General features: G+C 46.1%; 1 protein-coding gene across 1 annotated transcript in view; it reads left to right on the plus strand.

The window, feature by feature from the left end:
• The window catches only part of NAV2 (neuron navigator 2), a 401,022-nt gene that overhangs the window by 217,840 nt on the left and 169,910 nt on the right, over nucleotides 1–13,272 (plus strand). The window contains exon 10 of the mRNA XM_060019685.1: nucleotides 10,908–12,003. Coding sequence (XP_059875668.1) covers nucleotides 10,908–12,003 — 1,096 coding nt within the window. The remainder of the gene's footprint in view (nucleotides 1–10,907; nucleotides 12,004–13,272) is intronic.

Genomic DNA, 13,272 nt, shown 5'->3' on the forward strand with positions numbered 1-13,272 from the left:
ACAACTACTGAGCCCACGTGCCACAACTACTGAAGCCCACATGCCTAGAGCTCGTGCTCCGCAACAAGAGAAGCCACCGCAATAAGCCTGCACACCGCAATGAAGAGTAACCCCTGCTCGCCACAACTAGAGAAAGCCGGCTTGCAGCAGTGAAGACCCAATGCAGCCATAAATAAATAAGTAAATAGCTAGGTAGGTAGGTAGGTAGATAGATAGATAGATAGATAGATAGATAGATGTTCTCAGCATGTTGTAGTAAGACACGAATTCTTTAACACCTGGATGACAGTCACCTGGGGAGCTAGTCAGACCTCCAGCTGCTTGGCTTCATCCCCAGAGATTCTGAACTGGGAGGTTGGGGGTAGGGCCAGCAAAGCTACTTTATTTAACAAGCCCCAGTGTCCTAGGTTCGGTAACAGCTGTGCCGGTTACTGATTGGGAGACCTTGGAGAAGTCATTACCTGCCCAAGGATCTGTTCCCTTTTGAGGAAATGAGTGACTTAAAGTAGAGGATCTCTAAGAAGCCTTTCCAGGTCCAAAATTCTAAAGATTTCACCATTCTAGCTCTGGTCTGAGCTGTGCACAACAGGGCAAGATCCTTACCTCCCTTCTTCTAAATGTCATTCCTGTGTTCATACAGTCCAAGGTCACATCAGTTTTCATGGCTGCCGTGTGTCAGGACTGAGTCACAGTGAGCCTGCTGATAGAAATCTTTTATAGACATCCCCCTGCACAGCCATGACTGCTGCTTCCTGTTTTCATGTAGCTTTTTGGCTTTAGTACAGAGCCTTATTCTAATCCTTTTGAAATGAAAGGGAACAGGTACATATTAAGGATATTTAGTGTTCAAAATGCAGATCATGAAAGCATTCCACAATCTCCAACTTCCCAGGGGAAAAAAAGGTGCATCTTCTTCCTTCTCCTTTGTGTAGCTCTCCTGATTAGTGACTATTACCTGTTAGACAGCAGTCTTACCTGCCTTTGGTTACATTCCCATTTTCTGCCCCCCTCCATTAGGACAGTTTATCAGAATGCATCCTATGATAGGCTGTTTCCTTAAGCTATCCCATAAAATCAATTCTATGGCAAAAAATAGGTTTGGGATTCATACTATCCCATTATCATTTTGGATATTCCCAGCGCAAGTGAGCATGTTAAAGGCTCTGAGAAGTCCTGCAGGCAAGAAAACTGACTACTCTTTAGCCCTCTGTTTTCTAAACCTACCTGAGCCTGGAACCCCTTCTCTCTGTTACTGCCTGTTTGTGTTGTCTAATAGAAGGTATTCTTTTTTAACACTGGTTTGGAAGCTCATATTTTGGAGTGCCCATCCCTTGCCCAAAGAGAAAACAAGAAGACTGGGCTGGTATCTTAGGCGAAGAGAGTCTATAGCATTCCTTAACCAGCTCCATCTTAGGGGGATGTATTTATAATAGTGTACAACCATTGCACTCTGCCAAAGAGCTGTTAGCTGTGGACAGTGACCTCCTGCGAGAATGAGATTTGCCCCCCTTTAAAGTGTTTATCATTTCTGTGAAATTTCATACACTCTTGAAGCAAGGGAGAAAGTTTTCTACAGCCAGTTTTGTACTTATAGCCATATATGGTACAAGATAGAGAAATGGCTTGACCAGTTAAAACAAAAACTTTCTCTTCAAACATATTGCTTGGGATTTTGAACAAGTGAGTTCAAGAGAGAGGAAAGAGTTGTTTGGGCGGCGATAAGCCTTCAAGAAATGAAAGATGAAGAATGGGACTGCTTTTTGTTGCTAAAGGTATCTTCCTTCAGGTGTCAGCAGTCAAATGATTTGTCTCCTTACCCAACAGAGTGGGAGCACTTACCAATATGTATAGGACACTTTTTGATGTAAAGGGTGTATGGGAGGGACAGAGGGAAAGATTTTCAGAATTCTCTTTCTAAGGTGTTATTACCAGGTCAGCCATAAGCCCGGCTGTATACTAATATTTCAGGCAAGTTAACCTTTGTTTAGTTTCCCCAGTTCTTTATGGCATTGAGTAGGATTGGAAAACGTACCTTGTAAAGCTGGAGAAAATGTAGTGACAACTATGTAGGAAAATGGTACTCTCTTCTTTTACTGCCTTTTAGCTCCATTTAGAGCAACAAATGACCTCATTACCCATAGTTTCACTTGGTTTTATCCAAAATAAGCCACGGAAGAGAAAGAATTACCATGAAATTACATTCCGCACATTCATTTTTGGCCACGCCCTCATAAGGTACTGGCGTGTTTATACGTAATCTTTTTGATGACGCGGTATAGCAAAATTCTCACCGTTCATAGCAGGAAACGCATTAAAAGCATCACCAAGGATTCTAGTCTTCTGAGTTCACTTAGTTGTAAAGAGAACAACTGGCACGATTAGCCAAGAGGGATAAGCTAGGCATACCTGATTTTAATTTTGAGCCATATGGAGGGATCCAGCGTGGGTAATAGTTGTTCTTTGTTTATTGATTTCTGGGCACCTGTCAGTACATCACTTTCACTAAGAGAAATGAGCCAGTCTTGAAAGAACAAAGGCATGGATTTCCAACAAGCATTTCTGGGACCTAGTGCATCAGCCATTCTTGTGAGTAAGCTAAGTGTGACCACTAACTACAACGCAGGGCAGCAAATATCAGGACCCCAGAGAAGGCCTGGCAGAGGCTTCCGTCTCTTTAGATGAAAAGAGATGGCTTCTGGTTTGGGGGTTCGGGAGGTTTCCTGGAAGAAACGGCATGAAAGGTAGACTGGCGGGGGGTGAAAGTCAGGTAGGGATGTGAGGCAATGAGGGGGACAAGGAAGCATCCAGTCGGAAGAAACAGCTTGACCAAAGAGTCAGTGATGGCCAGTTTAAGGAAGAAAAAGTCTAGTGGTGTCATTTGCTTCCCTGCTTAAGTTTCTTAAAAAGGATCACTATTCCTTTGAAGCAGACATTTTTTCAAGCTAGAATAAAATCATACAATAAATTAATATTCGAAACTATGTAATTTCATGTGATTCATTAACATCAAAGATAAACTTCAGTTTAACAAACATCTATTGAGCCCTTATTGTGTGCCAGACCCTGTGCTAAGCACTGGAAATAAAGTAGTAAACGCCTCACCCGTTTGGGCTGTGGTGGTCAGAATTCGTTTACTTGCAGCCAAATACAATCTTTTTCTTTTTTTTTTTCTTTTTTTTCATTGTGAACATTCCTCCCTTCCCCCAGCCCATGGCAACCACCCTTCTACTTTCTGTCTCTATGAATCTGATTACTCAAGGGACCGCTTATAAGTGGAATCAAACAATATTTGCCTTTCATGGCTGGCTTGTTTCACTTAACATAATGTCTTCAAGGCTCATCCATATTGTAGCAAGTGTCAGAATTTCCTTCCTTTTGAAGGCTGAATTAGTACTCCGTTGTGTGTGCGTGCGGGTGTATGTTTGTGTGTGTGTGTATACGTATATATACACCACACTCAGCTTATTCATTCATTTATCCGAACTATGTCTATTGTTTAACCATTGATGGACACTTGGGTTGCTTCCACCTTTTGGCTATTGTGAATATTGTTGCTATGAACATGGGTGTACAAATATCTGTTCAAGTCCCTGCTTTCACTTCTTTTGGGTATATACCCAGGAGTGGAATTGATAGATCATATTCTATGTTTAATCTTTTGAGGAATTGCCATTCTGTTTTCCACAATGGCTGCACAATCTTCTATTCCCACAGTAGTACACAAAGGTTCCAGTTTCTCCACATCCTCACAAACACTTGTCATTTTCTGTTTTGTTTTGTTTTTAATAATATCCATCCTAATTTGTATGAAGTGGTATCTCATTGTGGTTTTTGATTTGCATTCCCTGGTGAGTAGAGACGTTGAATGTCTTTCTGTGTGTGTATTGGTCATTTGTATATCTTCTTTGGAGAAATGTCTATTCAAGTCCTTTACCCATTTTTCAATCAGGTTGTTGTTGAGTTATATGAGTTCTTTATATGTTCTAGATATCAAGTCCTTATCAGATGCATGACTTGCAAGTATTATCTTCCATAGGTTGTTTTTTCATTCTGTTGATTATGTCCTTTGATGTACAAGTTTTTAACTTTGATGAAGTCCAGCTTACCTATTTTTTTTTTTTTTTGCTCATGCTTTTTGTGTCATATCCAAGAAATCATTTCCAAACCCACTGTCATGAAGTTTTTGCCCTGTGTTTTCTTGTTAGAGTTTTATAGTTTTAACTCTTACATTTAGGTCTTTGATCCATCTTGGGTTCATTTTTGTATGATATAAGGTAAGAATCCAACTTCATTTTTTTGCACATGGATATCCAGTTTTCCCAGCACATTTGTTGAAAAGACCGTCTTTACCCCACTGAATATTGTTGAAAATTATTTGACCATATATGCAAAGGTTTATATCTGGCCTCTCTGATTCATTGATCTATATGACTGTCTTTGCCAGCATCACAATGATTTGATTACCGTAGCTTTGTAGTAAGTTTTGAATCAGGAAGTATGAGACCTCCAAACTTGTTCTTTTTCAAGATTGTTTTGGCTATTCAGAGTCCCTTGAGATTCCATCTAAATTTTTGTATGGATTTTTCTATTTCAACAAAAACATCATTGGGATTTTGGTAGGGACTGACTTAACAGAACAACTTTAAAGAAAATATTTGTTTATATAAATCATCATTCTTATTCTAACTTGGATGTTTTAGGAGCCTATGGAGTTGTAGACACAAAATGATCCTTAGAGAATATGAATCCAAAGCCCAGCTCCCTCTACACCATGCCCTTTCCCTTTTTGTACACTTTTCTTGGTACTTCTCCTGACCCCCCCTCTCCATCTTTCTGTACCTCCAAGGATCCTCTCAAAGAAGGAGTTGGAGAGAAACTATGTTTAAGCCCATGCCCTCAATTTTAGACATTGATCACAGCAGTGTTGAGAAGGCGCCTCGGGCCAGGCTCCAGGCATCCTGAAGAACCACTAAGTGGATTGAGTGAGGTTCATTTCTGTGCCCCTCTGTGGTCCGGTGGCTAACATGGTTGTAAAGAAACTGACCTGAGTAACTCTGGAAACAATCTCCAGCCCATATGGCTAGAGTCCATGCACTTACAAAAAAACCCGAAAAACTGGTTTCAATTGTCCGAACAAATTTGAATGCTCAAGATTGATACCTTGACAAATTATAGGAAATTGTGAACCTTTTATCAGGCCTTTTCCTGAAGGTGATGGAGAGGATTTAGGCAAGAACCATCCCCAGGGCAGGTCTAAAATCACAGTAGGGTGACTGGAGCTGAGATCAGCTGGCCTCACTGCCTGGGTGCCTGCTGCCATCCAGACCAGACCACCAATGCCTCCCTAAGTAAGAAGCTGGGGACAGAAGGGGCCGGGGACCAGTGTTGGCCCTCTTGAAAGGAGAGAGGAAGAAATGCTTATTTATCTGCCTTGGACAGTATTTCCATTTAGAAAGTATTTTGGTTACTGTCAAGGAAGGTTGAGGCTGGTTGCCAGAAAAAACAAACCTTTCCCCTCCCCACAGGAGGATTAATGCTCTCCCTAAACTCTTTAAAAAAAAAAAAAAAAAAAAGCCTTTTCTCTTCTTCAAAGGCCTCCTGTTTCTGCAGTATTTCAAATGAGACTTTTCCTTTTTGTGATGGTTTGTCAGTTGGTGGTGGGTGAACCTGGTGAGCTGGCCTTTTAAAGCTGAGATGTTCAGGCTGCAGGGTGTGGTCCACTGGCGGGTCGTTAAATCTGTTCAGGGCCTCTGTGATCAGCATTTTAAAAACTGGACTAGGGCAAAATATACCGGTGTCTATTACATACAGTGAGTCTTGATATTTTTAATTTTACATATAGATATTTGGGATGTTTATTGGGCATGATGTAACGTGTTATTCTTACTATGTTTAGTAGTCCGAAACTTAAGACCGTTATTCTTAAAATTACCTTTGGCTAAACAAAGGCCTGGTCATGTTCCCAGATCTGGGCAGTTCTCAGCAAAATGTCTTGCTAAACAAATACATATAAATAAATAAAGCTATAAAAGTAGCTATTTCAGATTAGTTTTTGAACCTAGTCCTTATTTGGGCCTTCTGATTTAATTTCTCTTTGGTTGATTGCATTTTCCAAAAGAATAAATTGAGTATAAAACAGGTAGTTTTAAAATACTTATGTATTTTACATATAAAATGAGTATTTCTGATTTAATGGAACAGTGTTTCCCCAACTTTAGTCTTTCACAAACTTTCTGCGTGATTTTTGCCACATTGGTGAACTGCTTGTGTTTTTATTTGTTTCGTATTTTCCTTAAATCAACTCAAATTAAATCTATATCTACTATCTGTGAAACTGTTGATTTATATATGGGCTACTTACCTTTTCTGATATGCAATAAAATAAATACGTAACTTTTAAAATATAAAAATGTTTATCCACGTGCCATCAGAAATGTTCATCTCACCTCTTTACCCCATATACCATTATTGGGAGAACACTGGTAGTCAGAACATTTCTTTTGTGCTTTCCTCCTTTTGCTTTCTCAGATTCCTTTGTTCCAACAAAGGTTCCTATACCTGAGAAAAGAAACTAGAGCTGTTAGTTATTAGAGAGAGCAGTGTTCTTAATTTTAAAGAACTCCCCCTACCCTCCCTCCCACACATTTACTTTCATAGGATACTAGCATTTTAGAATTCACTGGCAGCTCATTCAAGGTTGAGTATACCTTGACCCAGCCAGTTTTCTGCATTTATTGGTAAGCATCTTAAGAGAACCATGGAGGGGGAATGATTGACATTAAAGAAACACCTGTATGTCGCAGCACAGGGAAACTCACTTGTTTAGCGAGTGAACTTAGTTGCGTTCTTGGGACCCAGCCTCATAGGGTCTCTTGGAGACTCGCTGAGATTTGAATGGAAACAGAGCTGAAAGGATTCTAGAGAAAAAGCTTATCCTCTTTCTTACAAATGGGGCGACAGAGGCCCAGAGGGGCAAAGTGGTATACCTGGGGTCACATCTTCAGCTGGTGTAAAACTTGAGGCTTGGCCTGCCTCCCCACATCCCTCCTGCATTTATCTCACTATCTCAGAAGCCTGGTAAGGAAAGTCTCATGCTGGGAATCACAGAAGCCTTGTATTAGAAATGGCTACTTTCCACTTCAACCAAGATCTGAGATCACTGATGCGATACCCTAGGGATGAGAGAAACATGTCAAGTTCACCTGGACAAGACCACTCATGACCTGGAGCCCCTTCCCCTGTTAAGGGGTTTTCTGGCTATGACATAATGTCAGAGTATTGATGATCTGATTCTCAGGTGCCCTGTAGCCCTACTCAGGGAACTTCTGTTCTAGAAACCAAATTCAGAATCATCCTCCAGGACGACTCTTACAGCTGTAATGAGTAGCCTTGAAATGTCCCCATGATCCTGTAACCAGGGGAGCCCAGGCAAAATGCCAAGCAGAAATTCTGAACCTCTGAGTCCTGATCCTGAGTTTGCACTGAAACGTTTTAATAAAACCCTGATGACTAATCACAAATTTTGAGTCTCTCTTACCTTCAATGTGACTTGCAAAGGTCAAAACTACCAACCAACAGTTCAGAAACCATTTACTACTTTCTATGCTCTGGCAGGCTTTGGGACACAAGGGTGAATGGGGGTGGGGGTCATCTCTGCCCTGGAGGAATCTACAAACCAGTGGAATAACAATGAAGCTTTCCCAGACTCCCTGGGGAGAATTAGGAGATCCCAATGCTTGGGTCTCCTGGGACCATGTACAGCCCTCTAGAGCCTTGACATTGTTTCTGTGCTCTGTTTGGAGGTCCGCTGCCCCTTTGGGCAGTGAGTTCCTAGAGGGCAGGGTCATATCTTACTCAACTCTGTATTCCCAGTGCCTGGTGTAAGTAGGTGGCCCTCCAAATGCTTTTATAAAAAGGGAGGTATGGACAGTGTCCTGGGAAAACAGAGCAGGGAGAAATACCAGGTGATGTGATGCAAACCAGAGGGTTTGCATCATTCAGCTCGAGGGTCTCAGGTAGCTTGACAAAGGAGGAAGGCATTTGAGCTGGTGTTTGCAAGACAGGGAGAAGTTTCTGGGAGCTGTTTGGGGAATGGCCTGAGGAGCGCCTGTGTGTCCACCATGGCTACACTGCGTGGGCTCCTTCCCTGCACGTGGCACCTTCCCTAAAGGAGACACACATCTTTGGTTGGTCTGCACATTTCTCTTAGACAAGCCAGCCATCTGTTTAGCTCTGGATCTGTCCTTAGCTAGTTAGTAACAACTGATTTCTAGCTGTGTGTGTTAAGGTTTAAAAACACACAGAAACGCTAGGCAGGGGCATTTCTTGTCCAGAGAATTTCAGGCGAGCTTTTTAAGAGTTCCAAGGAATGTGTGGGAGCAGAGCAGTGACACTGATCCGTGTACGTCTGCTCAGTAGGGAGTACGCCTGAAACTTCTTTAGGAACGAGGGGCGTACCTCTGGTCGTGATTTGTTGCAGCTCCTGTAAGCACATTGCCCCCAGAGCCCCTTTTTCTTCAGGGCTTCTCTGCTACCAAATGATAAGATGTACTTATTAATTACATTAGTTATCATCTGTTCCTCGCTGCCAGAGCGTAACCTCCGTGAAAGCAGGGGTCTTGGGGCATCTGTGACAACTGTCACTGAGGCATCCCAAGTGCCTAGACAATGTGTGGCATATACTAGGCACTCACTGAATATTGATACGAATGAGTATATTGAATGAACGAATGAATGAATACTTCTGCCCCAGATCCGAGCCCAAGTAAAGGGAAGGACAGTTGTCCTGAGAGAGTGGAACTCGGGACTGGAGGGTCACCAGTATTTCCTCCAGGGCGCTGGCCTCTGTGGCATAGGCTGGCTGCTTTCCAGTGGCTGGGCTGGTTTGTCCCCCACAGTGGATATCGTGAATATACCCAAGCAATACAAAAGGCGATGCCCCGGAAGTACTCTAGTCATTTACGTGGCTGTTGTTTAGATGTGTTCTTTATCACAGGAGGTAGCTGTGATGCAGTCCCAAAGAACGCTGTGTCAGGAGACCTGGGTCCAAAGCCCAGATTTGTCCATTTCCAGCGAGGTGACTGAGGAGTAGTCATTTGCCCTCTCTGAGCCTTAGTCTTGTCAAACGGGGGCGGTAACCCCCTTCACAACGTGCCTAGCACTGCACCTTGTGACACCCGGGAAGCCCTCCATGAGCAGCGTCGCACCCGAGGAGACCCTCTGAAAGGCCAGTAGTGTGGGTGGGTTCTGCGAGCCTGTTTCCCAGGCAGTCCCTGGCTCTCCCCAGGAAAAGATCCAGCAACGCCCCTTGAGTTTTGTGAGGGAGGATCGTGCAGCAGCCCCTGCTCCAAACCCAAATCCCCAGTAAGTCAGGAAGATGTATGTGTTTTAAAACATTGGGAGGTCTGCGTTGGATCACCCTGGAGCCGTGGCTTCCCGGAGCAGCTGAGAGTGAAGGGAAGCAGTTCCTCTGCCGGGAGCTCTCCCGGCTCGTGTCCCACAAGGGGCTGCCTTCACTTGGCTTTGGCGGCCGTTGACTTTTAAATCATAAAAAGCCGCTCTGTATACAGTTTACTCTGTTGCTAGAAGGCGGCAGAACATAGGTATTTAAAAAGGGAAAAAAAAAAAAAAAAAAAAAAGAAAGCAGAAGAAGCAGCCGTTAATCCCGCCAGGCTTCTGGGCACTGGAGCAGTTGCGGATGACAAAAGTTAATTAGAAACATGAGCAGTTTAACCGAAAACACTTGTGACAATTGGAAGGACAGCCTTTCGGGCTGGAGAAGTTTTCCTAGGGAAGCGTTGCGGAAGAAAGTGGCTGCCGCTGGGTAAGTCATGTCATCGTGACTCTGCAGGCACAGACATGCTCTTCGGGGGCCGAGGCACTGTATCCTGCCTGCACTGGGCGGGCGCGGCCGCGGGTGGGTGTGGGTGCTGGGCTCAGCCATGTCCCTGCCACCTTCCCTCTGACAGCTGCCCTGACGTCGGGGACGGAGCTGCGCGGCTCCAAGTGCTGCCTGAGGAAGGGCACGGCAGGGTTCATGTCTGCAGGCTGGGCCACCTCGGTGCCTAGCGGAGCACCAGTTTGGAACCCGCCCTTCTCAGAATAATTCCAGTTCTAGTGTGGAAATATTTTGAAGCTTTTCTGAGAAAAGAGTCTGGCCGGGGAGCTACTCCCTGACCGCCAAGGGGGAAACCTTGACTTTCAGATAACCTGCGTGTTTTCCTGCTTACGGTGAAGGCTAGTGCCCAGTTCATACTCTTAAGCTCAAAAGGCTTTTTTATTTTAACTCTAACTTGTATTGTGTTTGTAACTCTTTAAAAATGCCAACATAGGAAAAAGGTATTTGCTTTGATGGGATTTAGCAACTTTTGTGGGTAATTCTTCTTCTGTAAAGATTATACTTGGTTTCTCTTTTTCTGAATTTTTTTTTTTTTTTTTTTTTTTTTTTTTGGTCTGTTCTGTTTGAATGTCTCTGCTACATTGTTTTCTTAAAGTTGGATAATTCTCAATTGTTTGGCTTAACTAGGAAACGGGGTTGCGGGTTGAGTCATTCAAAACAGGAGATGTTTCCTGCATCATTCTACGCCATCATAGTGGTGATGCAGATTTTTGTTTTCCCGTAAACATATGTGCTTAATATTGCCTTGTGCGTGTTGATGTTAAGATGAGCGGCATTCACACAGCATACACCAAAAGGTGACAAGGGGGGCATGTGAATAGCACGTGAATGGGGGAAAGTCAAGGTAGAGTTTAGATTCAACCACAGGTAACGCACGAAGCAGGTAATGGAGCTGCGCGGCATCTGGGTTGGAGCAATTGGCCGTGTAGCCGTGGCCGATGCCCCCTCGTGATCAGTGCAGATCCGTGGGTGTGATTCAGGTCTCCTTCTCTTCCCCCTGTCTCTGCAGAGCCTTTGGCGAGTCCGGCCCCCTCCCACCCCGGAATGAGCGAAGATGCACCTGCTGCTTTGGAGGGCGGCGGCTGCGCCCCTGCTAATTGCGGCGCCTCCTCGGCCATCCCCCAGCCCGGCACGGCCTCCAAGCCCTGGCGCAGCAAGTCGGTCAGTGTGAAGCACAGCGCCACGGCTGCCACGCTCGCGGTCAAGCCTCCTGCACCCGAGGCCCCCAGGCCCACCCCCGAAGCCCTGAAGCCAGCCCCCAACAATCAGAGGTCCATGCTGGAAAAACTGAAACTTTTCAACAGCAAGGGGGCTTCCAAGGTGGGTGAGGGCCCGGGGTCACGGGATACAAGCTGCGAGCGGCTGGAGATCCTGCCCAGCTTCGAAGAGAGCGAAGAGATGGAGGCCGGCGGTCGCCCGCTGTCCGCGGCGGGCCCCACCTCCAACAGCCCCAAGATCGCGCTCAAGGGCATTGCCCAGAGAACTTTCAGCCGGGCGCTGACCAACAAGAAGAGTTCCCCGAAAGGCAGCGAGAAGGAAAAGGAGAAACAGCAGCGGGAGAAGGAGAAGGAGAAAAGCAAGGACCTCGCCAAGAGAGCCTCGGTGACAGAGAGGCCGGACCTCAAGGAGGGGCCGAGAGAAGACCTCAGCGGGGTGGCGGTGACCGAGATGCCAAAAAAGTCCTCCAAGATAGCCAGCTTCATCCCCAAAGGGGGGAAGCTCAACAGTGCCAAGAAGGAGGCCCCGGCCCCTTCCCACAGTGGGATACCAAAACCAGGAATGAAGAGCATGCCTGGGAAATCCCCAAGTGCCCCCGCGCCTTCCAAGGACGGGGAGCGCAGCCGGGGTGGGAAGCCGAGCTCCGGGCTCCCCCAGCAGAGGCCCCAGCTGGATGGCAGACACTCCAGTTCCTCCTCCAGCCTGGCGTCCTCGGAGGGCAAAGCCCCAGGAGGGACCACCCTGAATCACAGCATCAGCAGCCAGACTGTCAGTGGGTCCGTCGGGACCGCCCAGACCACGGGAAGCAATACTGTCAGCGTCCAGCTACCTCAGCCCCAGCAATACAGCCACCCCAACACTGCCACGGTGGCGCCTTTCCTGTACAGGTAGGAGCGGCTGCCCCCCTGCCCTGCCGGGGCCCGTGGGCAGAGGAGCCTTGCTGGTGGATTCTGGGTCTCTGAGGGTAGGGATCAAGACTGCTACCCAGGAACATGGAGGCACACAGCTCAGGTGCCGCGTGATCTGTGTGCTTGAGGGACGGTTAATTCAGCAGCGCTGGGGGGAGGTCAGGAAGCTAAAGAGTGAAGTAGAATGTGAGCTGATCCTGGGATAAGGAGGAGTGGCCCAGGCACATGGGGACCCAGGGGATTTGCAGAGGCGGCGGCAGCATGAGCAGAAGCTAGGAGGGTGGTTTGCTATCACTCGACAGGCTCCAACATCAGTCCTAAAGCATCCTGAATGTACTTTAAACAATGAAAACCACAAAACCACCTTGCTGAGTAACGGAGACTTCTCACAGAGGTGCTTATCTTAAAATTCCAGATCCTCAGGGTTTCTTACCCCATCACACGTATTAAATATGTTTTCTTTTCTTTTTTTTTTTAAATTAAAAAAATTTTTTTTGGCTGTGCGGTGTGGCTTGCAGGTTCCCAACCAGGGACTGAACCTGGGCCACGGCAGTGAAAGCCCAGAATCCTAACCACTAGGCCACTAGGGAATTCCTTAAATATTTTTTCGGTCCCTGCTGTGTGCTGGGATTTCTCGAGGGGAGAACAGCATGAGGAAGAAGGGTAGCCGTAAGGAGGGACTGGTTCTAGAGGAACCGAAGAAACCCGGGTTGTATTTGGGGAGACAAGCCTGGGTGTTTGCGTCTGTCCGTCATCGGTCCCTCGGTCTGTCTGTCTCTAATGGCACATCCTTAGCACCACGGGAGACCACGTGGAGTCAGGTGCTGTTGCTCTGGGTGGTTCTGGCCTACGAGAGCCTCTGGTTGCACCACACACCTGTACAGGATGGAGGACACTGGCTCCAGGTGAGGGTGATGCTGGATACATGGGATGAGTCCTATCCGGGCAGATGCGAGCCTCTCAGCCCTGCTCTTGGGGGTTCCCAGAACCTTGTTCACAGTGCTCGACTTGATCCTGTGCTCGAGATGTGCAGGGCAGTGGGCTACACTGCACAGCTGAGTGATAGCTAATACCTCTCCACAGCACAAGGGGACCGATGGTTGAATGCCACAGTCTGGGCACTTACTTTACAGTTTCTACCCTAAGTATATACACAATCACACCTGTACACACACACTCATACACCTATAGTGTGGATGCACATCAGGGACAGTCACACGTAAGTAAGGACACAAGTACACATTCATA

Source organism: Delphinus delphis, chromosome 8 (assembly GCF_949987515.2).
Source record: "Delphinus delphis chromosome 8, mDelDel1.2, whole genome shotgun sequence".
Lineage (NCBI taxonomy): Eukaryota > Metazoa > Chordata > Mammalia > Artiodactyla > Delphinidae > Delphinus > Delphinus delphis.